Raw genomic sequence first — 23,077 nt, forward strand, 5'->3', positions numbered from 1 at the left:
CCACTTAGTTATCACTTTTGCCTTATGGCAAGGTGCTCCATCATGCTGGAAAAGGCATTGTTCATCACCAAACTGTTCCTGGATGGTGGGAGGAAGTTACTCTCGGAGGATGTGTTCCATTCTTTATTCATGGCTGTGTTCTTAGGCAAAATTGTGAGTTAGCCCACTCCCTTGGCTGAGAAGCAACCCCACACATGGATGGTCTCAGGATGCTTTATTGTTGGCATGACACAGGACTGATGGTAGCACTCATCCTTGTCTTCTCCAGACAAGCTTTTTTCCAGATGCCCCAAACAATCAAAAAGGGGATTAATCAGAGAAAATGACTATCCCAGTCCTCAGCAGTCCAATCTCTGTACCTTTTGCAGAATATCAGTCTGTCCCTGATGTTTTTCCTGGAGAGAAGTGGCTTCTTTGCTGCCCTTCTTGACACCAGGCCATCCTCCAAAAGTCTTCGCCTCACTGTGCGTGCAGATGCACTCACACCTGCCTGCTGCCATTCCTGAGCGAGCTCTGTACTGGTGGTGCCCCGGTCCCGCAGCTGAATCAACTTTAGGAGACGGTCCTGGCGCTTGCTGGACTTTCTTGGGCACCCTGAAGCCTTCTTCACAACAATTGAACCACTCTCCTTGAAGTTACTGATGATCAGATAAATGGTTGATTTAGGTGCAATCTTACTGGCAGCAATATCCTTACCTATGAAGCCCCTTTTGTGCAAAGCAATGATGACGGCACGTGTTTCCTTGCAGATAACCATGGTTGACAGAGGAAGAACAATGATTCCAAGCACCACCCTCCTTTTGAAGCTTCCAATCTGTTATTCAAACTCAATCAGCATGACAGAGTGATCTCCAGCCTTGTCCTCGTCAACACTCACAGCTGTGTTAACGAGAGAATCACTGACATGATGTCAGCTGGTCCTTTTGTGGCAGGGCTGAAATGCAGTGGAAATGTTTTTGGGGATTCAGTTCATTTGCATGGCAAAGAGGGACTTTGCAATTAATTGCAATTCATCTGATCACTCTTCATAAAATTCTGAAGTATATGCAAATTGCCATCTTACAATCTGAGGTAGCAGACTTTGTGAAAATTAATATTTGTGTCATTCTCAAACCTTTTGGCCACGACTGTATATAAAGTGTAGGTGTGTATATTTGCTTTATATATACAGTGCCTTGCGAAAGTATTCGGCCCCCTTGAACTTTGCGACCTTTTGCCACATTTCAGGCTTCAAACATAAAGATATAAAACTGTATTTTTTTGTGAAGAAGCAACAACAAGTGGGACACAATCATGAAGTGGAACGACATTTATTGGATATTTCAAACTTTTTTAACAAATCAAAAACTGAAAAATTGGGGGTGCAAAATTATTCAGCCCCTTTACTTTCAGTGCAGCAAACTCTCTCCAGAAGTTCAGTGAGGATCTCTGAATGATCCAATGTTGACCTAAATGACTAATGATGATAAATACAATCCACCTGTGTGTAATCAAGTCTCCGTATAAATGCACCTGCACTGTGATAGTCTCAGAGGTCCGTTAAAAGCTCAGAGAGCATCATGAAGAACAAGGAACACACCAGGCAGGTCCGAGATACTGTTGTGAAGAAGTTTAAAGCCGGATTTGGATACAAAAAGATTTCCCAAGCTTTAAACATCCCAAGGAGCACTGTGCAAGCGATAATATTGAAATGGAAGGAGTATCAGACCACTGCAAATCTACCAAGACCTGGCCGTCCCTCTAAACTTTCAGCTCATACAAGGAGAAGACTGATCAGAGATGCAGCCAAGAGGCCCATGATCACTCTGGATGAACTGCAGAGATCTACAGCTGAGGTGGGAGACTCTGTCCATAGGACAACAATCAGTCGTATATTGCACAAATCTGGCCTTTATGGAAGAGTGGCAAGAAGAAAGCCATTTCTTAAAGATATCCATAAAAAGTGTCATTTAAAGTTTGCCACAAGCCACCTGGGAGACACACCAAACATGTGGAAGAAGGTGCTCTGGTCAGATGAAACCAAAATGGAACTTTTTGGCAACAATGCAAAACGTTATGTTTGGCGTAAAAGCAACACAGCTCATCACAATGAACACACCATCCCCACTGTCAAACATGGTGGTGGCAGCATCATGGTTTGGGCCTGCTTTTCTTCAGCAGGGACAGGGAAGATGGTTCAAATTGATGGGAAGATGGATGGAGCCAAATACAGGACCATTCTGGAAGAAAACCTGATGGAGTCTGCAAAATACCTGAGACTGGGACGGAGATTTGTCTTCCAACAAGACAATGATCCAAAACATAAAGCAAAATCTACAATGGAATGGTTCAATAATAAACATATCCAGGTGTTAGAATGGCCAAGTCAAAGTCCAGACCTGAATCCAATCGAGAATCTGTGGAAAGAACTGAAAACTGCTGTTCACAAATGCTCTCCATCCAACCTCACTGAGCTCGAGCTGTTTTGCAAGGAGGAATGGAAAAAAATTTCAGTCTCTCGATGTGCAAAACTGATAGAGACATACCCCAAGCGACTTACAGCTGTAATCGCAGCAAAAGGTGGCGCTACAAAGTATTAACTTAAGGGGGCTGAATAATTTTGCACGCCCAATTTTTCAGTTTTTGATTTGTTAAAAAAGTTTGAAATATCCAATAAATGTCGTTCCACTTCATGATTGTGTCCCACTTGTTGTTGATTCTTCACAAAAAAATACAGTTTTATATCTTTATGTTTGAAGCCTGAAATGTGGCAAAAGGTCGCAAAGTTCAAGGGGGCCGAATACTTTCGCAAGGCACTGTATGTATATTTGAACATTATCTATGATTGAATGTATGAAACAGAGTGCCCATCTTTCTAACCAACAGAGGATCACAGTGGAAATAGTCTCTAGACTTTTTGTGTATATATCTGTATATCTTCAAATGATCCTATATGTATCTTTTGCCTGGTGTAACATTTCATGTATTTTCAGTTGTCAAATCAAATTAAAAAAAATATAGACAAATGAGTATGATGTGGCCTCTAAAACTCCACTTGTAAGTAGTTCTCTGACCTCTCCTTTCTCTTTTGTGTGTGTGTGTGGTTGTGGTTGTGTGTGTGGTTGTGGTTGTGTGTGTGTGACAGGTGATACGGACCCTGAGACGGCTGCGTTGGGTTACTTCATCACGCCGTGTGTAGGAACCCTGATCACTTTGCTTAGCTACCTCCTACTGCCTCGCCTGGTGAGTTGCTCAGCCTTACAGGACTAGAATGTAATAGAAGCCCTGGTAGATACCACAGGTTGGGCCTCAGAACAGACCCTGTATACCCCGGGCCTGTAGCTGACCATACTGCCGTACGGCATGACTTTGTTTTACCTGAGGAATCTGTGTTCAAGGTCAGGGAATGTTCAGTCTGTCTCATTTGGCCTCTGCTCCGGTCTCATCCAGGAGTTTGCCCAGTTTTACTTGGACAAGAGCAGAAGTTATGAGGTGGAGACTGCAAATGAGCTGCTGAAAGGTGAGGCTGCTGAAAGCTGTGAGAGAAGATGTGGGTTATTTTGTGCTCATATATCTCACCAATGACCATCCACAGCAGTGCAGATTGTCACTGCTAGTACTCTCCTTTACACTCAGGGGTTGTATGCAAAGTTCCCTTTAATTGTTTTTGGCACTGAGCTGTGCGGCAGTCTCGGGCTTGGGAACATTGGTTGTACATATCCAAACATCTCAGAGTAGGAGTGCTGATCTAGGTCTAGGTCTCCCCCCGTCCATGTAATCGTGTTAATTGTGATCTAAAAGGCAAAGGCGATCCCAAATCAGAACTCCTACTCTAAGACGCAAGATGCATACAGGCCATGGTCTGAATAGAACTGATTCAACAGATCATTATCCCATTAGCCCAGTTTATTCACATTTATCCAATTAGTGCAGCAACCTCTCCCAGACAAAGAGCTGCCCTGTGGGACATTTACAGATCAGACACTATTAAACCACCCCATCACTCTCCTGTTAACGTCAATAGATGTTTCCATGGAAATTAACAAAGGTCTAGGAAAGCCAGGGCTGTTCAATATCGGTCCGGGAGGGATCAGGGACTTCTAATTAGGGACTACAGTAATCCAGCCATAGCTTGGTCCAGTTTTTCCTGATGAGGTCATGGGGTGAGGAAAAACTCCTGGCCCTATTCTTAACAGATAATGTAGTAGTCTGGTGGGCTCCAGAAACTAGTGTCCATCCCTCCCTCCCTTTATAATGACATCTGCCATCCCTCCCACACACATTTACATCTGCCTGTTGATTGGTCAGTGTTAGGTCAAGTCAATCTATTTTCCCTGAAATCTTTCTCTTTCTTTCAGTGACAGAGAGTGGCACGGCGGAGAACGGCAAGCTGTATGGCCACGACAATGGCTCATTGGCCAATGGAGGTGCCAGTGGCGAGGAGGTGGAGGTAAAGGGGGCTGGGGTCAGTCCCAAGCAGGCCTTCTTAACCCTGGAGCAGGCTGAGGTCAGGGACAGGAAGTCCACTGTCATGGAGGTGTTTAAAAAGGTAATGCTGACCTCTGTTGTTACTCAGCAGGCTCTCTACTGGTCATATATTTATTTTTTTATTTTTTATTTTCTAAATATATGGCTCTGTTGTATAGTTGAGGTCCAATTCCCTACCCTTTTCTGAAGTGTGCACTTGTTCACTCCCCAACATGCATTAAAAGCACCAGAGGAATTTAAGCATGGGAGAGTTTCCACTATATTTCTTACATTGTCCCTCTCTCTCTCTCCAGATATGGGTGATGGCTTTCTGTGTTGTTTTTGTCTTCACCGTCACTCTCGCTGTGTTCCCCGCCGTCACTGTGGACGTCAAGACCATATACCCTGGGAAATGGGGTATGTATACACTTTTAGAAAAATCAGTTTCAAAAGGGTTCTTCGGCTGTCCCCGTAAGAGAACCCTTTCTCGTTCCAGGTAGAACCATTTTCTACCTGTAACCAAAAGGATTCTTTAAAAAGATATCCCATGGGAACATCCGAATAACCCTTTTAGGTTCTAGATAGCACATTTTTTCCTAAGAGTGTAGATATGTATACTGTATGTTTAATATGCATGAGATGTAAAACTCAGATGAAGCACCTCTCTCCCTCTTCCTCCCATCAGAACCTTATTTCATCTCTGTGTGTTGCTTCCTCATTTTCAACGTGTGTGACTGGATCGGCAGAACTGTCACCACCCTGGTCCAGTGGGTAGGTGTCTGATCCCATTTCATCTCTGTGGATTAATGTTATTTTATTACACATTTGATAGGATCACAATGGATTTGATTTATGTAACAACTTTCAAGGTTTCTCAGTGTTTTATAATCCTTCACTTTCTTTCCCAGCACGAAAGTTTTAGTTCTTAGTATTACATTTAGTTATTATTCTAAAATGATTTTATTGTGTCTATCCAACCTTGTATATCAGTAACATTTCTCTGTGTATGTGGACCGCAGCCCCCCAAGGAGAGTTGTCTGTTCCCGGGGCTGGTGGTCTCCAGGGTGGTGTTTGTTCCCCTGCTGATGTTCTGTAACGTCCAGAGCCGCTCCTACCTCCCCGTCCTCTTCTCCCACGACGCTGCCTTCGCTTTCATCATGATGCTCTTCTCCCTCTCCAACGGATACTGCGTCTGCCTCTCCATGTCCTACGCCCCACAGTGAGTAGAAGTAACACACGCGCGCACCATACGTGACAGTCCCCTGTCATAACATTATTCCAGTTATTCACGTATTGACTAATCCAATCTACTTGTCATGGTGTCACTCTTCTTTAGTCACCTTTGGCTTAACAAGTTCTTGGTACCACTTCTCTCCCCCACACACTCTGGAGTTCTCTTTCAGTCACCTGACATACTTTTTCTCTCACCCGACCATGCCAACTTCCTTGTTGCCACTGTAACACCACAACAAAACCTACCCTATATCTGCGGTGTATTCAATAGGAACCACACGAGCAGAAACCGGAAGGGGCCTACCCGAATTTGTCCAATAAGAAATGCTTGTGTTTTATTTTTCCATGACAAATAATTTTGCTACAGTATGCTTATGAATACACGCCTGTCTCTCTCTCCGTCTCCTCCGAGGTTGGTGACTCCTAAAGATGCAGAGACGGCCGGGGCCCTGATGACTTTCTTCCTGGCCCTGGGCCTCTCCATCGGGGCCGCCCTGTCCTTCCTGCTGCGACTACTGGTCTAGACACACACACATCAGAGGACCACCACCATCAGTCAACAGCCACCTCCATCCCCATCCGTAAAGTGACGGGACACGCCATGACACGCCATAACATCATCCACTTCCATCGTCATACCTAGAAGGACCCAGGCTGGGAATAGAGCTGCCTAAAGAAAAGCCTGCATCAAAATGATATTAGTACTGACCACAATAGATATTATACCAGGGATTGAATATCATCTCCCCAGCTACCTGACATGCACAACACGTATTGAAATAACTGAGATATGAAGGGTATGACGTTACATGACTAGCTACTTTACAACTGGTTTACAGTGGTTAGTAGTAAAAGACTCTGGTTGCCTCTCATCGGACAACAATGAATAGACACAGTCGGTGCCAAACAGTTTTAAACTTGGGTCCTTATTTTTGAGTTGGACCATTTTAAGGAGTCTTTTTGTATAATGTTTGTTTCCCTGTTGTTTTCTTAAGGCACTAACCTTAGTCAAGAACAGTAGCTAGAGGAGTTTATGGAGAACTAATGGATTGTTCCACAAAGTAGATGATTTTCTCATGGAAGTCTTATTTTCATAACGACATCAGATGAAATCAGGATTACTAGCTCTGATGAGTAAGTACTTATATTTTTCCACAAAGCCTTTGATTTGATTGAAAACTTTTGATTTATTTTGGATATCATGACAATATGAAATAGTACATTATTTTTGCACGGAAGACCAATTCAATTATTTCCCTTAGTTTGCATTTGGTTACAGATAGGTTTCTTCATTATGTTATTTGCACATCAGTACAAAGGCACTACATTACACAGACAACATGGACATCGGTCTGTGGACATCAGCATACTCATGTCATTCTAGCCCATTGGAGTGGAGAGGACCACTTGGGGTGTGTTCAATAGAGTGAAATGTAGTTCCTAGAAAATACTCCATTCGCTTCCTGTTCATGTCAGGATAATGGCCCAGTAGGACAGGTTTTAGAAGCAGGAAATGATGCAGTGTAATGATAGGAACAGAGGGCAAGGAGGTGATGGGAACCAGACCACATTCCACTCCTCCTTCTTCCCACTGTTCTCCTGAGGGTAGCGTTCAGTCTGACCATAACAGTGTTTCCCAAATTCGGTCCTTGGGACCCCAGGGGGTGCACGTTTTGTTTTAATGTCCCAGCACTACACAGCTGATTCAAATAATCTACTAATCATCAGGCTTTTGATAATATGAATCAGGTGTGTAGTGTTAAGGCAAAAAAAACTAAACGTGCACCCGTTGGGGTCCCGAGGTTTGATTTTGGGAAACGCTGCCCTAACACCATTCTGTGCTGCTAACCTACCTATTAACCTGTTGCTGTCTAGTCACGTTGTTTGAACAGAGCTTTGGTTTTAGGTATAATGTACAAAGGTGTGCTGTGACAGATTTTTCAAAACAAAAGGGATACACTCCCTGCTTTGTTGTAAACAGGGTGTTGCTTTTGGCTTTCTGTAATAACAAAATGTTTAACTTTTTGTCACCATGAAAAAGTGTCAGCTATTCTGTTTCGATTATGTAAATTCATTGGATTTAAGTAACAGCACTTGTTTTTGTTTCGCTGTTTGTCATTTACTAGACTAAACTATAGTATTTTGAACAGATGAAGAACAAGAATAGCGTCTAGCGGTCACTGGTTGATGAGCCAGCTAAGGGTAAGGTGTCTGTATCTGCCAATATTTGAGTTCATATTACACAGACACTGGGAGTAAAACACATTACAGAATTTTTTTTTAAATACATTACCATAACACTAAATCACAATTCCATAATTATCAGCCAATTTTCATTCCTTGAATGTATCATGGCCACGATGATTTAATGGAGTCAGATTATACATTTAACGGAGTGCCATTAAACATTAATCGACAACCATTTCTAAAGCTGTGCATTAAGTTATAGATTTATATGTCTATAAACTATTTATTTTTTGCCCATTCTGTTTCCATTCCAGATATGAACACATTGATTAGAACCTTACCAACTCTTGTATGAACTTTGTGTTTGCTCTATTTTGGTTTCTAGACTTTCCTTCCTCTAATATAAGTATCCGTTGTTTTAAAATCCTTTTTATGTTTCCCTCTCATGAAATCTTTGTTTTTGATTTGATTGCTCAACGTTTAAGAGTGTTTTCTGAATGGAGTGAGAATTAACTGTCATACTATATGTAGGAGACAAACAAGGTACGTGGTGTTGTTGAGACAAACATCCGTTTGGTTTCAGAATGGCTGGATGAAGGGCTGATGAGGGTAATGGCCCTGTTCAAATACTCTACAGATGCACCCTTCCTTACTTTAGGAAATCACTGGCCTATCACAATTGCATATGTGTTAGCAAGGACTCCAATACACAGCTTTCATCTATTTTGTCACGTTAGAACAGTGGTCGAGGAAGGAAGGAAGCGTTTTTGAACAATACCCGTCTACCTGAACCAGTGGTGACTGGAGAAGTGGGTATAATCATTTTGCCCCAAAAAAATTCAAACGTCCCGCCCAGGGAAGGAAAGCCGCCCTGTGAGAAAAATGCTATGAGAAATAGTAATACAAACCACGTTTCCATCCAGTTTCATACCATATAAAAATCACGACAGCTGTGATGAAAACGGGTAGTTTAAGTACAATTTTATAAATACCGACATATAATTTGTTAATTCGCACATGGGATATTTTTGTGTCAGTAAAATTAATTATGCGAGAAATTGTGGTGGAAACACCTTTATGGGTAAATATTGATATAATAAACATAATGAGTCACGCGATGACATGTGTGGTCCTCCAGCTACGACTCTGGAAACCATGCAGTTTATTAGGCTACATATTAAATTAATTATGGACTTTACAGGGTGGTGAAAGTGCATGGTAATCTTGATGCTCCTTTTAAATAAATATTGAGGGTCTGATTCTGGTGACATGGTGATCGATGCATGACTGATTTAGCCATAACCTCATTACTAGTCTACCCTCACTGTCTGCCAGCTGTTGGCCACGTGTCAACACCAGAGTAGGCACATTTGCTTTATAACAGTTTTTGTGACAAAACTATCAGTAGAGTTGAAAATGCGACGTAAACACATTGAACATTAGATTTTTAACACTAAATCGCGTACATTTTGTGTGCATCACGTCTTCACGCACTGACTTTTATCCTCAACAAATCTATTTGGTGGAAACGCCACTGGTGGGAAAATGCATATATTTTCTTTATGCATATTTAAAAAAATCTGTCGCCAACTGGATGAAAAACTAGCTATACTCTCTGAATGACCTAAAATGATCAATCCCATCCTGGTCTTTCGCAGTCAGGTCAGCCCAAGTTGTACTGTGCAAGTAGGCTAATAGTAGGCCTACTATTGAAACAGATACAAGAGGCTGTCAACTAAGAAATTCACAAGTTTCAGATTTTTTTTAAGAAATCTGAAACTTTAAAAAAAGATAAACAACCAAATTGGATGCTCTAAGTCCATAACGATGCTTAAACCACATCACGAGACCACTTTTGAGGTCTGGGAAAAATCGAAGAAATATAGATTTTTGTGGTGTTTTAGAAAGGTGTTTTCCCCAAAATTGCATTTTGGAACATTGCTGTGCTTAAAACGTGAATAAATAATAGTTCAACATTTTAAGATTAACATACTGATCGGTTTCATCAGCCTTATTAATTGATTCGGCGAATACCTTCCCCACACTACTTTGGTACGCATCAGGGGTTTAAGAAGTGAGTATACTCAATGCCCACTGAAAAATACGTGGGTGTACCAGCGTCTACCTCTCAATACACCACTGGTCTGGGACCGGTTTCCCAAAAGAGACATGGGATAGGATCCTATGGTTCTAATAATGAACTTAGTCTTCAGATGCTTTTGGGGAACTGGGCTCTGGAGCATTACTAAGGTTGCATCCCGATTTTCCACCCTTCCCCCGAAGTGTGCACTTACAACTTTCTCGCATGGATGTTAACGACTGTGGAAACGGTAAACTCCCTCCAACCAAATTTTACACCAGTCCTACGCTGTTAAATCCATGACGAGGGGTGTGCAAGTGCACATTTCTGGAAAAGGTTCGAGAATCAGGACCAAGGTGTCAGGACTCAGGTCATGACCATGTCTGAATGATTTAACATTAAATTGTTGTCAACACAGATCGTTATCAACACAAAAAATACTTACTAGTCGCCAAAGTACCAGAGCATTTCTTTAAACATTCATAATGTTGCATATAGATCTCGTTTAAGATAAGACATCCTTCATTTACATTTAGCAGACGCTATCATCCAGAGTGACATCCACTGTTGACACCATAGTGCCGGGTAATAAAACATGAGCAAGAAGAGTGAAATATAGGAAAGACCAGAGTTAACCTTTTGTGTAACAACTTTTTACGATGCGAGACCAGAGAAAAGCAGAGTAGTGATTGAATTATTAGTTTTAGATAGTGAAACGACAGCTATTGTTAAAGTACATGCAATACATATTTTTGAGACCCTGGCTATGAGAAGAACGAGTCTTGTTGGACATAATTGTTACACTGTAGTGTTTAATACATACAAGTCAACTTTTTTTATGGAACTCCAATCAGTTGGATTGTGGCTGCGAGCAGGGATTTGATTCGTCAGGATCGTACAATCATACGATTGGACAACAACAATGTATTATGTGCTACTACAGCGAAGGGAACCATTTGTATAGTTTTTGAGTTGAGGAATTTTAGTTGCTGCTGTTGGAAATAGCTTTGAAATGGTGACATTCAATTTACTTTTATATTTCTGTGTGATTTAGTCTTCTTTTTACAATACTTTGAAGTGTTTTATTTTTCACTGCATTGAAAGCACATATTTCAATGAAAAAGACACTTGACCAACCCAAAAATGTCCCCCCCATTAACACCTGTTCTTACTTGACAGGTGGGGTGGGGTGAAATGGTCAACTGGGGCTAGTAGTTGTCAATCTGTCATAAGCCAAAAAGCAAGAAAAAAAAGTATGAAGAAAAAGCCTCCGATATGCAAACAGAATGACCACCTTGTGTTGTCATTGTTTCCTTTAAAGCGCAACTTTTTTTTAAAAACGGGTGTGGTTGGTTACACATGGGGAGCAGTGCGTGACACAGAACAGTTCAGAGGGGGAAATGACAACAAAAGACACAACGGAGGTGGGGGGCAGGGGGTCATGAAATCAAAAACTTTGCTGTGTGTTTTATCTATGTTTATTTATTTCTGCTAAGTGTTTCTCCATTGTGAAAAACTGATGAGGGACCGTCACTCATCCACGACATCCCTCCATCTCCCTCCCTTCTGCTCTCTCTCTCTTCCTTGTTCACCGTTTCTTTGGTGGGACCACGGTGCGGGGCGGGGTGACGGGTCGGCCGGAGTTCATCCCTCCGTACTGGTACTTGGCCTTCTTCTCAGACGGCTTCAGGATCTACAGAGTGACGGTGGACCATTAAGACTATACATCTAAATCCAAGGCATGTTTCACCTGTCAAATGATTCTTTAATCAATAAAACCATTCTATCAAAGCTAAGGGCTGTTGCAGAGTGATAGTACTGATAATCACAACATAGCATTGACAAGTACCTCATTTAAATATATATATATATTTTTACCTTTATTTAACTAGGCAAGTCAGTTAAGAACAAATTCTTATTTTCAATGACGGCCTGTTCAGGGGCAGAACGACAGATTTGTACCTTGTCAGCTCGGGGATTTGAACTTGGAACCTTCCGGTTACTAGTCCAACGCTCTAACCACTAGGCTACCCTGCCGCACCATTGAATAAACAGTGTAGGACTACAAACGTCTGTGTGTAGAATGACACACTTTAGGGACTTATCCTGAGAATACCCTCAGTCAGTCTACCCTAATTACAACCAAACTACTTATTGTCTGTTGTCAGTGGTTGCAATGACACTACGGATATTATACTGACGTTACTTTAGTAACGTTACCTGAAAGGAGCACATCAGGGTCTCGTCAACACTCATCATACCGCCGGCGTTGTCAAACTCTCCACAGTAGTTAGGAGCTGAGAACAGAGTCACCAGCTGCCGCTTGGCAAAGAACTCATAGCCATCCTCCACCACCTGGGGAAGACACACACACACAGTCAGCACATCAGTGGAGTGTGGGGGGGACACACAGTCAGCAAATCGGTGGAGTGTGGGGGGGGGACACAGTCAGCACATCAGTGGACTGGGGGGGGACACAGTCAGCACATCAGTGGACTGGCGGGGGACACAGTCAGCACATCAGTGGAGTGGGGGGACACACACAGTCAGCACATCAGTGGAGTGGGGGGACACACACAGTCAGCACATCAGTGGAGTGGGGGGGACACAGTCAGCACATCAGTGGAGTGGGGGGACACACACAGTCAGCACAGCAGTGGAGTGGGGGGGACACACACAGTCAGCACATCAGTGGAGGTGGGGGGGAAGACACACAGTCAGCACATCAGTGGAGTGGAGGGGGACACACAGTCAGCACATCAGTGGAGTGGGGGGGACACAGTCAGCACATCAGTGGAGTGGGGGGGACACAGTCAGCACATCAGGGGAGTGGGGGGGGGGAGACACACACAGTCAGCACATCAGTGGAGTGGGGGGGGACACACAGTCAGCACATCAGTGGAGGTGGGGGGAAGACACACAGTCAGCACATCAGTGGAGGTGGGGGGGGGGAGACACACAGTCAGCACATCAGTGGAGTGGGGGGGGCACAGTCAGCACATCAGTGGAGTGGGGGGGGCACAGTCAGCACATCAGTGGAGTGGGGGGGGGGACACACACAGTCAGCACATCAGTGGAGGTGGGGGACACACACAGACAGCACATCAATGGACTGGGGGGGGGGGGGGGACACAGTCAGCACATCAGTGGAGTGGGGGACACACACAGTCAACACATCAGTGGAGTGGGGGGGACACACAGTCAGCACATCAAGGGAGTGGGGGGGACACACAGTCAGCACATCAGTGGAGTGGGGGGGACACAGTCAGCACATCAGTGGAGTGGGGGGACACACACAGTCAGCACATCAGTGGAGTGGGGGGGACACAGTCAGCACATCAGTGGAGTGGGGGGGGAACACAGTCAGCACATCAGTGGAGTGGGGGGGGACACAGTCAGCACATCAGTGGAGTGGGGGGGGACACAGTCAGCACATCAGTGGAGTGGGGGGGGACACAGTCAGCACATCAGTGGAGTGGGGGGGGACACAGTCAGCACATCAGTGGAGTGGACCATCGAAGTCATGAAGTGTAACTACATCAGTGTGTTGCTATAATTAAGCAATAAGGCCCGAGGAGGTTTGGTATATGGCTAAGGGCTGTTCTTTGGCACAATGCAACGCGGAGTGCCTGGACACAGCCCTTAGCCATTAAGGCCTGAGGAGGTGTTGTTAGTCTAAAATAAATGTGAGATAATGTCTAGATGCTTTTTATAGTGGAGATCAAGTTTATAAAGTGCCTGGCTTGGTTGATGAGATCAGTGGATTGCGCAGTCAGATGGAACAGAGTAAATAGGCATTTTAACGTCATAGATTTAGCTGGTGGTAACTTGTGGAATAGACACCGGCTGGAATGCGGTTTTAACCAATCAGCATTCAGGATTAGTCCCACCCAATGTTTAAATGGCCAATATACCACAGCTAAGGGCTGTTCTTATGCACGACGCAATGCAGAGTGCCTGGACACAGCCCTTAGCCGTGGTATATTGGCCATATATCACAAACACCCGAGGTACCTTATTGCTATTATAAAGTGGTTACTAACGTAATCAGAGAAGTAAAAAGAAAAGTTGTTAAGTATCTCAACAGCAATGGGGAAGTGTTTTAAGATTTGATACTTTAGGTTTATGGGAACTGGAGCTGTCAATTGTGTGTGTAGCAGTGTTTGGGTGGATGTACTGGACTACTCTGATGTCTTGTTTCGACTACAATGACAGGTCAGTTGATGGTTACAGTACCTGGTGGGCTCTGCAGATGAGGTCCAGATCGTGACGGTTGAGGAACTTGCTGACCACATCAGCCCCAAACGTGAACGAGACCCCGCGGTCGTTCTCCCCCCAACCCTGAACATCTTTGTCTGGATCCGACCACAGCAAGTCGCACAGCAACCCTGGAACACACACACACACACACACACACACACACGGATCTGAGATGTGTAAAATGGCCTCACGGTCCAGTAGTTCACATCACTCCCATATAAGGAGATGTTTGCTAGAAAGGTCTGATGAGCAGATACTAGATCCCTTGGGTTTTCTGTGACTTATTCAAATGATTCTCAGAACCTTAATTAGATGTAACTATACATAGGTCTACTGTATTGACATAACAATGGGTTGATCACGTAGTCATTAAAGTGATGTTTAAACAACTCATCTAAATGGTAATGTCAATATTCATTTGGTTTGGAGAATCAGAAACTCTTTAACGAAGAATTAGCTACACTGCCCAAAATCAGTACAATCTGGGATGACCCCTACTGTCTGCTAAAGGATATAGCACATGTTTTTGTCAACAGCTTGGAGAGTTGGAGAGGAGTGTGTGTGTGTGTATTACTATCCTCGTGGGGACATTTTTCAGGCCCACACAAGGACAAAGGCTATTTTAGGCATAGGTTTAGTGTTACAATTAGGGTTAGGGGTTAGGTTTAGGAGTTGGTTTTAGGTTAGGAGTTGTTTAGGGGTTAGGGGTTAGGTTTAGGTTAGGCGTTAGGGTTAGGATTAGTGGTTGTTTAGGGGTTAGGTTTAGGTTAGGAGTTAGGGTTAGGATTAGCGGTTGTATAGGGGTTAGGAGTTAGGGGTTAGGTTAGGAGTTAGGGTTAGGATTAGCGGTTGTTTAGGGTTTAGGAGTTAGGGGTTAGGTTAGGAGTTAGGATAAGGTTTGTTTAGGGGTTAGGAGTTAGGTCAGGAGTTAGGGTTAGGATAAGGGTTGTTTAGGGGTTAGGTTAGGATAAGGGTTGTTTAGGGTTAGGAGAAATAGGATTCTGAATATAAATCTATTTTATATCAGAGAAAGGACAGTAAAACATATCTCTGTGTGTTTGTGTGTGTACAATATGTACCATTTGAATGCACAGAGATACCGTGATGAGATCCTGAGGCCCATTGTGAGGCCCACTTCTTTTAAGGTGTCTGTGGCCAACAGATGCATATCTGTATTCCCAGTCATGTGAAATACATAGATTAGAGCCTAATGAATTTATTTCAATTTACTGATTTCGTGATATGAACTGTAACTCAGTAAAAGCTTTTAAAACGGTTGCGTTTGATATTTTCTTCAGTATATGTGTATGTACATGTGCATCCATCTGTGTATTTGCGGACCTACCGGTGTCAGGGACGTCTGTGGGTCTCATGATACGACGGATCTGCTCCATAGACTGCAGGTCTGGAGAGAGGCCTGGTAGGAGACAGAGGAGCGCAGAGACAGAGACAACAGCACTCAGTCATCCAAAATGCATAAAAAAACCACACACACATTTCAAGGTTAGTTTCCCTGCCAGGACCAGCACGTAGTAGGAGAGGCACTGCTGTGCACAGAGCCTTTATTTCACTTAATCATAGTCATGACTCATGTCTAATGCCTGCTTGAGTTATTATATATACTGTAACTATTTAATACCTATGTAGTATGTAATCATTATTCCAACGCTACATATTCACTTTCTGAGCAAGACAAAACTCTCCATGCTGTTATAACAACCACATCATTCAGACAGGGAGTTTGAGTGACAGCTCTTCCAGCAGTACCTCCATGGCAACAGAAGATCTTCTCATCTACGATGGCAGCGATGGGAAGGCAGTTGAAGCAGTCAGTAAATGTCTTCCACAGCTTTATGTTGAATCTGCGCTTACCTAGAGAAACATTGAGAGGTGACGTTTAAATATACTTCATACAATCATCTGGGATCTTCTAGACTCATGTCAGACAGTGTGTGCAAGTGTATTCATCTGCAACTTTACTCTTGTCACAGAGGCTGTATGTGTTCAATGACAAATAAACATGAATTAGGTGTGTGCCGGGTGGGTATTTAGCTCAATTACTTGTATGATACACTAACAAGTGCATGAGGCAATGTATTGATGTGTGTGTGTGTGTGTGTGTGTGTGTGCGCGCAGAGTGTGTGTGTGTGTGCGCAGAGTGTGTGTGTGTGTGTGTGTGTGTGCGTGCGCGCAGAGTGTGTGTGTGTGCACGCATGCATACTACTCACACTCATCATAGAAGCCATAGATGCGGTTGATGGAAGCACACTCGTGGTTGCCCCTGAGGAGGAAGAAGTTCTCAGGGTATTTGATCTTGTAAGCCAGCAGTAGACAGATGGTTTCCAGGGACTGCTTGCCTCGGTCCACGTAGTCCCCCAGGAACAGGTAGTTGGCCTCGGGCGGGAAGCCCCCGTACTCAAAGAGCCGCAGCAGGTCTGTGTACTGGCCGTGGATGTCACCTGAGGAGGGGCGGGGGGGGGGGTTATTTAACTACCATAGCCTATCCATCCACAGAGGCCAATTAATTAATAATAGGTCTTTAACTGGACAACTCATCATCAGCCACCATCACCATCCTCATCATCACCACCTACCACAGATTTTGAGGGGAGCCTCCAATTCCAACAGGATGGGCTGGCTGAGGAAGATCTCTCTGGACTTGATGCAGAGGCCTCTCACCTCAGCCTCTGACATCTGCACAATCTTCCCTGGGCGACATCCCCGCACTGACACACAGAGACGCAGAGACACAGAGACACAGAGACACAGTTAGATTTGATGGCAAAGAGTGCTAGAACTTAAACGCACATTTCCCTCGTCAATGGAACTTTGTCAGATGTTTCCAAACCTCAAAAGTAGAGTAATGTCAAGATGAAACCACACCCCACGACATTGGTTGTGGTTCTGTCTTGACAGACTACACTAAAAGGTCTCAAAACATCTGACAAACTTCGCTTTGAAAGTGTCATGTCCCCATATCATCTGTGGTGACAATTCACTTTTCTGCCAGGCGCAACAGGCCTACATTTTGTATGTGAGGGTGTTCCTTTATTGCTACTCAGAAGTCAGAGTGCAGCACTACCAAGGCTGAAGTGACGACTGGAGGGAAGTGAAGTGGAGGAGGGGGTGGAGGGTGGGGGGCAGTGAACTAGTCCAGTTCAGGGTACGAGCGCAGGCACAACACTATACTAAGCAGGTACCCCCTACTACCATTGAGCACGCAACACTACTTCCTTTTACTTACTTTTCAAATCTGTGTTTATAACCACAACAGGAACACATGGTGAGTCAGTCCGGCCCAATGTCCCGAGGGTGAGGTTTTCATGAAACAGCCAAACAGGGTAAATATGGTAAATACTGGTACTGCCTGTATATAACCATGTTATTTTTACTCGTTATTGTTATTCACTGTGTATTTATTCCTCATGGCACTACCTTAAACTCTGCATTGTTAGAAAAGGACCTGAAAGTAAGCATTTCACAGTTAGTTAGTCTACACTAGGGCTGTGGCAGTCACAAAATGTTGTCAGCCAGTGATTGTCAAGCAAATAACTGTCGGTCGCATGGTAACTGATCGTTAATTAATATGAACACATTTAGTATCTCCTGGCATCCACACAAAGATTTATTAGACATTTTTAAATGTCAAATAAATCCATGTTATATAGCCTACACCTTCACAATAAATCCATTATTTAATTTAGACAGGTCTAAAGAAACATGATGTGAAGAAAATGTAGCCTATTTCAGAAGAACAGAACAGCATACACTGAGTAGTCCTCATGTTAGGTCCTGATCTGGCTATGCCATATGGCTGCGGGCTACACTGGTTCATTTAGCAGACAAGATTTGCTTAGAATTACGTGGTATTATTTTATAGTATGAAGAATACAATTGAACGAAGATGAATAAAATCTAAATATTTTCTCCAAACGATTTGAGAGAGTGAACACATGCAGCTATTCTGTGTTGAGGGGTAAACAAAGAAACTGGTCCTCCTATATGTTTCATTTAGAGTTATCAATGTAACTTTAAAGCAGATGAATGTGCTTCATTTCAAGACGTTATTTGGCCACTTTAGTTATGATACAAACCTTATTAAAACATATAGGTCTATGGGCTAGGCTATATCAGGTGTGCGACTATGATTAGAAAAAGCTGCAAAAGAAAGGCATTGTTTCTTACACTGGGCATCATTCACTAGTGATAATATATGATTCACAAGTGATAGGCTAATATTGTCACACATCAGACTATTCTTGATTTAGTTTTGTCATTACATATACTACATAATATATGTGTGAAATTAGTTATGATTTAGAATGGACCATTTATCATGCACCTGTCTCAAAACAGGGGAAACAGGGGCAGCGAGAAAAAAGACATGTGATCTATGCACATGGTTCATTTTCATGCCAGCCAGGTAGACTATACTCCTGTTGTAAAGAGAAGCAATGTGCTTAATATTAGGAAAGTTGAGAAATAAATATAGGGGCCTAGCATATAGAACGCTGATGGGATCCTCCTCTTTTTATTAGCGGCCATCACTCTGTTCTCTACCACAATTGCACAGCCAATAGAAATGTTGCGCAACATGAGCTCATGGACTCTCATGAAGTGTGTGATTAGATTTTTGATTACATTTGCATTGACGTCAGAGTGATTAGAGGGACAATAGAGTGCTGTGTACCAGGCAGTTAGCAAGTTTGCTAGGCTAATAGCATCAGAGCTTGGAGAAAGAAGCCTTATTACCGTGACTAAACGGTCATGTGGAATTTGACTGCCTTCATGACTCGTGACCGCCGGTATGGCGGTAACACGGTCACCGCAACAGCCCTAGGTTACACTCATTGTTTATGAAGTATGTGACAAATAAAATTGGATTTGATATGAGGGCCTGGGTTGTGTCAACACAGTGGTCCCAATAGACAGACAGCATGCAGAGTGCCTCCACAACGCCAGACATTCAGAATAAGTGAGGCCTGGGACTGTGTAAGCGTCCCTTCTCACATGATGATCGCTACAGTTAGGCCTACTAACACTAGGAACAAAAGCACTGGCTGTGGTTGTTATTTAACAGGAAATAACCGGGTCACGTTCATTTAGTCAGCTACATGTAGACAAAGGTGTCCCTAAAGCATTTTAAATGAAAAAGGTACATTGAACAATGGGCGCAATCCATCATACATTTGAGAAAACTAGATATCTTCAGTTATAACTAAGAGAAATGGTTTTCATAGCATGCATTTGAAAAGAAGACATGCACAATGGATTTATGCCAAACCCCTTTCTAAACATGTACTCCATTTTGCATTGCTAGCTATTTAATGGCAGACTACGGATGAGGCATAGGTATGGGCAGAGAGATTCCTACAAGTTACCAAGACACTGCCTAGCACCACTTGCACTGTCGACTGGAACTTTGTACGACCTGGCTATTTCTGCACCGAGACCTTAAACCAGCTGTATAGACATTCACTGTTCTCCTCCAAAAACACACATGAAAAAGTGATCTAAGCCCATTAGATAATATATCTCGTATCCCAAAGAGAGTCACGTTAACAAGAAGTCAAGGGGTGTTATTCTTAGTAGCCATAGCATTCAGCAGTCTGATCTGTTTGATTTAGAGGGGGTCTCAATCGGAAAAATATAGACACACACCCCTTCTGACATCCAGCACACACACACACACACGCACACACCAGTGAGGATGAAACCTGAGGAGGCTGGGGTCAGATGGGTGTGTGTGTACGTACGTCTGTGTGTGTTGCTCTCAGATCTGCCACAGACACGCTCCACCTCTCCCTCTCAGAGCGGTGCTGACGTGTCTGCAGGTCTGTGTTGTATCAGCTGACAGAGAAGCGACTGAAAGGCCCAATATAGGAGAGGAGAGCATCACACCAGACACCACAGCCAGACACTACCACACCGCAACACTGGAGGGGATCGCCTTACAGCCCGTTATGGAAAAGTCTACACGATAGACATGCGCGCACACACAGCCTGCCAGCCACAGTCTTGTGACCTTGACTTCAGATACCTCCCATGAATCCTCCCAGTGGTTGCATCAACCCACTAATCCTGCCCTCTTTTCACTGCACTGCAACGGTCAACGGTGAGGGGTGGAACAACAGGCTGTCACCATGGCAACACACCAGGCAGGTCATCGGTTTTTGGCAAGGTGTTGATGGGTGTTGGTTGCTAGCTTAAGGCGGAGCTGATTGGCAGACACAGAGGCTCCTCCTCTCCAGCTACCTCATGGTTTGAATACTAATGTGTCATGTCATGGCCACTGACTGATGTAGAGAGCAGACTTCCACACCCTAAGCCCAGGATGTTTATGAACAGGCGTCACCACTTGTTTGGTTGAGTCAAAATGCGCACTGTAGAATAAAGTGAAATTTTGTCAAAAGTTACTTGAATTGAAAAGACATTATCGTTTCCTGTGGGTTTGTATTGCTTCATATGTGAGGTTGGTACGAGCTTAAAGTGTGGTTTTTCTTTGGTTCTGTGGGAAAAAAAGAATCCCTCGCTCCACCTTCCAATTCATCACTCCTAATTCGGCCCTGTCCTGACAGTTTGTGTGCACACACTGCTAAAAAGGGTATGTGGAGAATAGGGGTACTACACAAGCTGACCCTTCCAACACCAGTACAAAATGTTCTGCTCTGTACTTTTCCCTCTGCCAGGTCAGATCACTCTCCTATCCAAACCCTCTCTCCTTCTATCCTCTCCTCCTCCCCTTCTTTCCCCCTCTCCTCTATTTATCTGACAGCTCTTCTGAAGCGGTAGTCTGTGACATCACAGGACAGCCTGGCCCTCCCCTAACACACACACAACATTCCACAAGGCCAGCCCACACACGCAGACACACACACAGACACACGCAGACACACTCAGACACAATAACGCAGACACACAAACGCAGACACACACACGCAGACACACGCAGACACACACAGACACACACACACACTCAGACACAATAACGCAGACACACAAACGCAGACACACACACGCAGACACACGCAGACACACGCAGACACACACGCACAACAGCAAACCTCCTGAGGGTTAAGCCTGTCCTGTCTGGGCCAAAAAGGAGAGGAATCAAGTTCCTACACTACATCCTGATGTAACAAACCCAACCAAAGAGAGTTGTGTCACAAAGCATTCCCTGGAAGACGATGAGACTAAACAGGACAGTGTGGAGAGGGAAACTAAAACAGGGTACATATCAAAGAAGCTCAGCATAGAGAGAGACAAACGTGAGCTGGGTTTGTTTGAGAACGCTGTTAGTCAGAGACAGGGCTGAATTCATTGGAGGTAGAGCTTGTTTTTCGTTTTGATATTTAGCAAAGTAAAAGGCTGTCTAAATTTGGATAAAATATAACTTCAGAGATGTATCTGAAAATGGGATGGTTTTATGCAATTAAAGAACATTTGGAAGCTAAAAGACTGGCTCATTGTGTGGGAAACGTCGTATTTACAGCCATTGCATTCAGCAGTCTGATATGTTGTCGTTTTCTAGACAACACAAAGGAAGTCTTGTGGTGGTTATAGGGGAACTTGTAGTCTATTTAGAAGTTATCTTTTTTTAGTTTCTTTAGCTGAGTGTTATTAAGGAAAGAGGTCAGGTGGGTCGAGAACTTTTCCATTCATTTAAAAGAGCAGGGTTCAGTTAATGTTGGAGTTGAAGGGGAGAGAAGCTGAATAACAGTCAGACCGTGCTTCTCCCAGGCATGACCATATATGGGCGCTGTTTCAGAGGAGAGGAAGGAGTCCCTCAGGACAAAATAGGACTGAGGGAGAGCACTTCAAAAAGTCTCCAGCCTCGGTCAACTGATGCTAAGTGCACTAACACCAGCTAGCACCAACTAGCTAGTCAGGTTCACTTAACAACATCTGACAACAACAACACAAGTCTCCCCCTGGCAGCCACAATGACAGAGCTACAACAATACATGCCCTGTTTGCTGCTGCAGCTAGCCATTCACAACATTAGCCCATTCATTATATGAGGCCAGCAAGGGCAGCTCAGACTCTCACACTGACAGACATACCACACTGACTGGGACTGTTTTAACAGAAGTTAAAAGAGGAAAAGAGAGGGAAATTATTAGCTTTTTCTCCATACTACGTCCAATTCAGATATAAATCTTTCAAACTCACTCAGATCAAGGCTCCATATGAGTTAACACAACTCGTGAATTTTAAGCAGGTGAGGGGTGTGCTTTGTCAGACCACCAAAGGTGTAATGGCCCAACTATGGTAATGACCTCAGTGATATTTCGCTTTCTTCCTACCAGGCACTGGGCCAGGTTTCCCCCCTCCACTCCCTCCTCCATCCCCATGTCCCACAAACAGGGGGTGGAAACCAGTGAACCCACAGTGGACACGCAGCAACCTGACTCTGGGTCCGAGTGAATGTCAAGCAGAAATCCCAACTGCCTTCCATGGCATTTCAGACACGTTTTTCTTCAGAGCACTTTTTTGTTCTTCATGAAGTGTCAGGTGAATGCCTGTGAATGGCAGTCATTGTGTAGCGAGAGAGGGAGACAGAAAGAGAGGGAGAGAAAATAGATAAAAAGGAGAGAAAGTGAAAGGGAGAAAAATAGAGAGTGTGATTGATGGAGAGAAAATAGAGAAAGAGCAGTTTATCTGAAAAGCTCTCAAGCTGAAAAGCCTTCATGAGCACAGTGCAGTGCCATGGTTGGTGCCAGAGAGAGACGCTCCGTGCTGCCCTCCCCGCGCCACACACACACACCACCATTGTTGTTTCCATAACAGTCAGTGGCGCACCACACTCACTGTCATTGCATACACTACCGTAAATTACCGTACATTTTTTGTCCATTTTTATAATAACAT

The 23,077-nt window shown here is 43.8% G+C and overlaps 2 protein-coding genes across 3 annotated transcripts in view; one reads left to right on the top strand and one right to left on the bottom strand.

The window, feature by feature from the left end:
* The window catches only part of LOC139379031 (equilibrative nucleoside transporter 2-like), a 56,985-nt gene extending 47,851 nt beyond the window's left edge, over positions 1-9,134 (top strand). For both annotated transcript variants that reach the window (XM_071121756.1, XM_071121755.1), the window contains 7 exons: positions 3,125-3,222; positions 3,430-3,499; positions 4,338-4,528; positions 4,761-4,863; positions 5,132-5,217; positions 5,466-5,665; positions 6,092-9,134. In XM_071121756.1, the coding sequence (XP_070977857.1) occupies positions 3,125-3,222; positions 3,430-3,499; positions 4,338-4,528; positions 4,761-4,863; positions 5,132-5,217; positions 5,466-5,665; positions 6,092-6,203 (860 nt within the window). In that variant the 3' untranslated portion in view covers positions 6,204-9,134. The remainder of the gene's footprint in view (positions 1-3,124; positions 3,223-3,429; positions 3,500-4,337; positions 4,529-4,760; positions 4,864-5,131; positions 5,218-5,465; positions 5,666-6,091) is intronic.
* Positions 9,135-10,741: 1,607 nt separating this feature from the next.
* LOC139379032 (serine/threonine-protein phosphatase PP1-beta catalytic subunit-like) overlaps positions 10,742-23,077 on the bottom strand; it is a 35,276-nt gene continuing 22,940 nt past the window's right edge. Inside the window, exons 2-8 of the mRNA XM_071121757.1 lie at positions 16,801-16,932; positions 16,435-16,665; positions 15,974-16,078; positions 15,552-15,623; positions 14,183-14,334; positions 12,167-12,301; positions 10,742-11,639 (exon numbers count right to left, since the gene is read on the bottom strand). Of these exons, the coding sequence (XP_070977858.1) occupies positions 11,535-11,639; positions 12,167-12,301; positions 14,183-14,334; positions 15,552-15,623; positions 15,974-16,078; positions 16,435-16,665; positions 16,801-16,932 (932 nt within the window). The 3' untranslated portion in view covers positions 10,742-11,534. The remainder of the gene's footprint in view (positions 11,640-12,166; positions 12,302-14,182; positions 14,335-15,551; positions 15,624-15,973; positions 16,079-16,434; positions 16,666-16,800; positions 16,933-23,077) is intronic.

The sequence above is a fragment of the Oncorhynchus clarkii genome, chromosome 21 (assembly GCF_045791955.1).
Source record: "Oncorhynchus clarkii lewisi isolate Uvic-CL-2024 chromosome 21, UVic_Ocla_1.0, whole genome shotgun sequence".
NCBI lineage: Eukaryota > Metazoa > Chordata > Actinopteri > Salmoniformes > Salmonidae > Oncorhynchus > Oncorhynchus clarkii.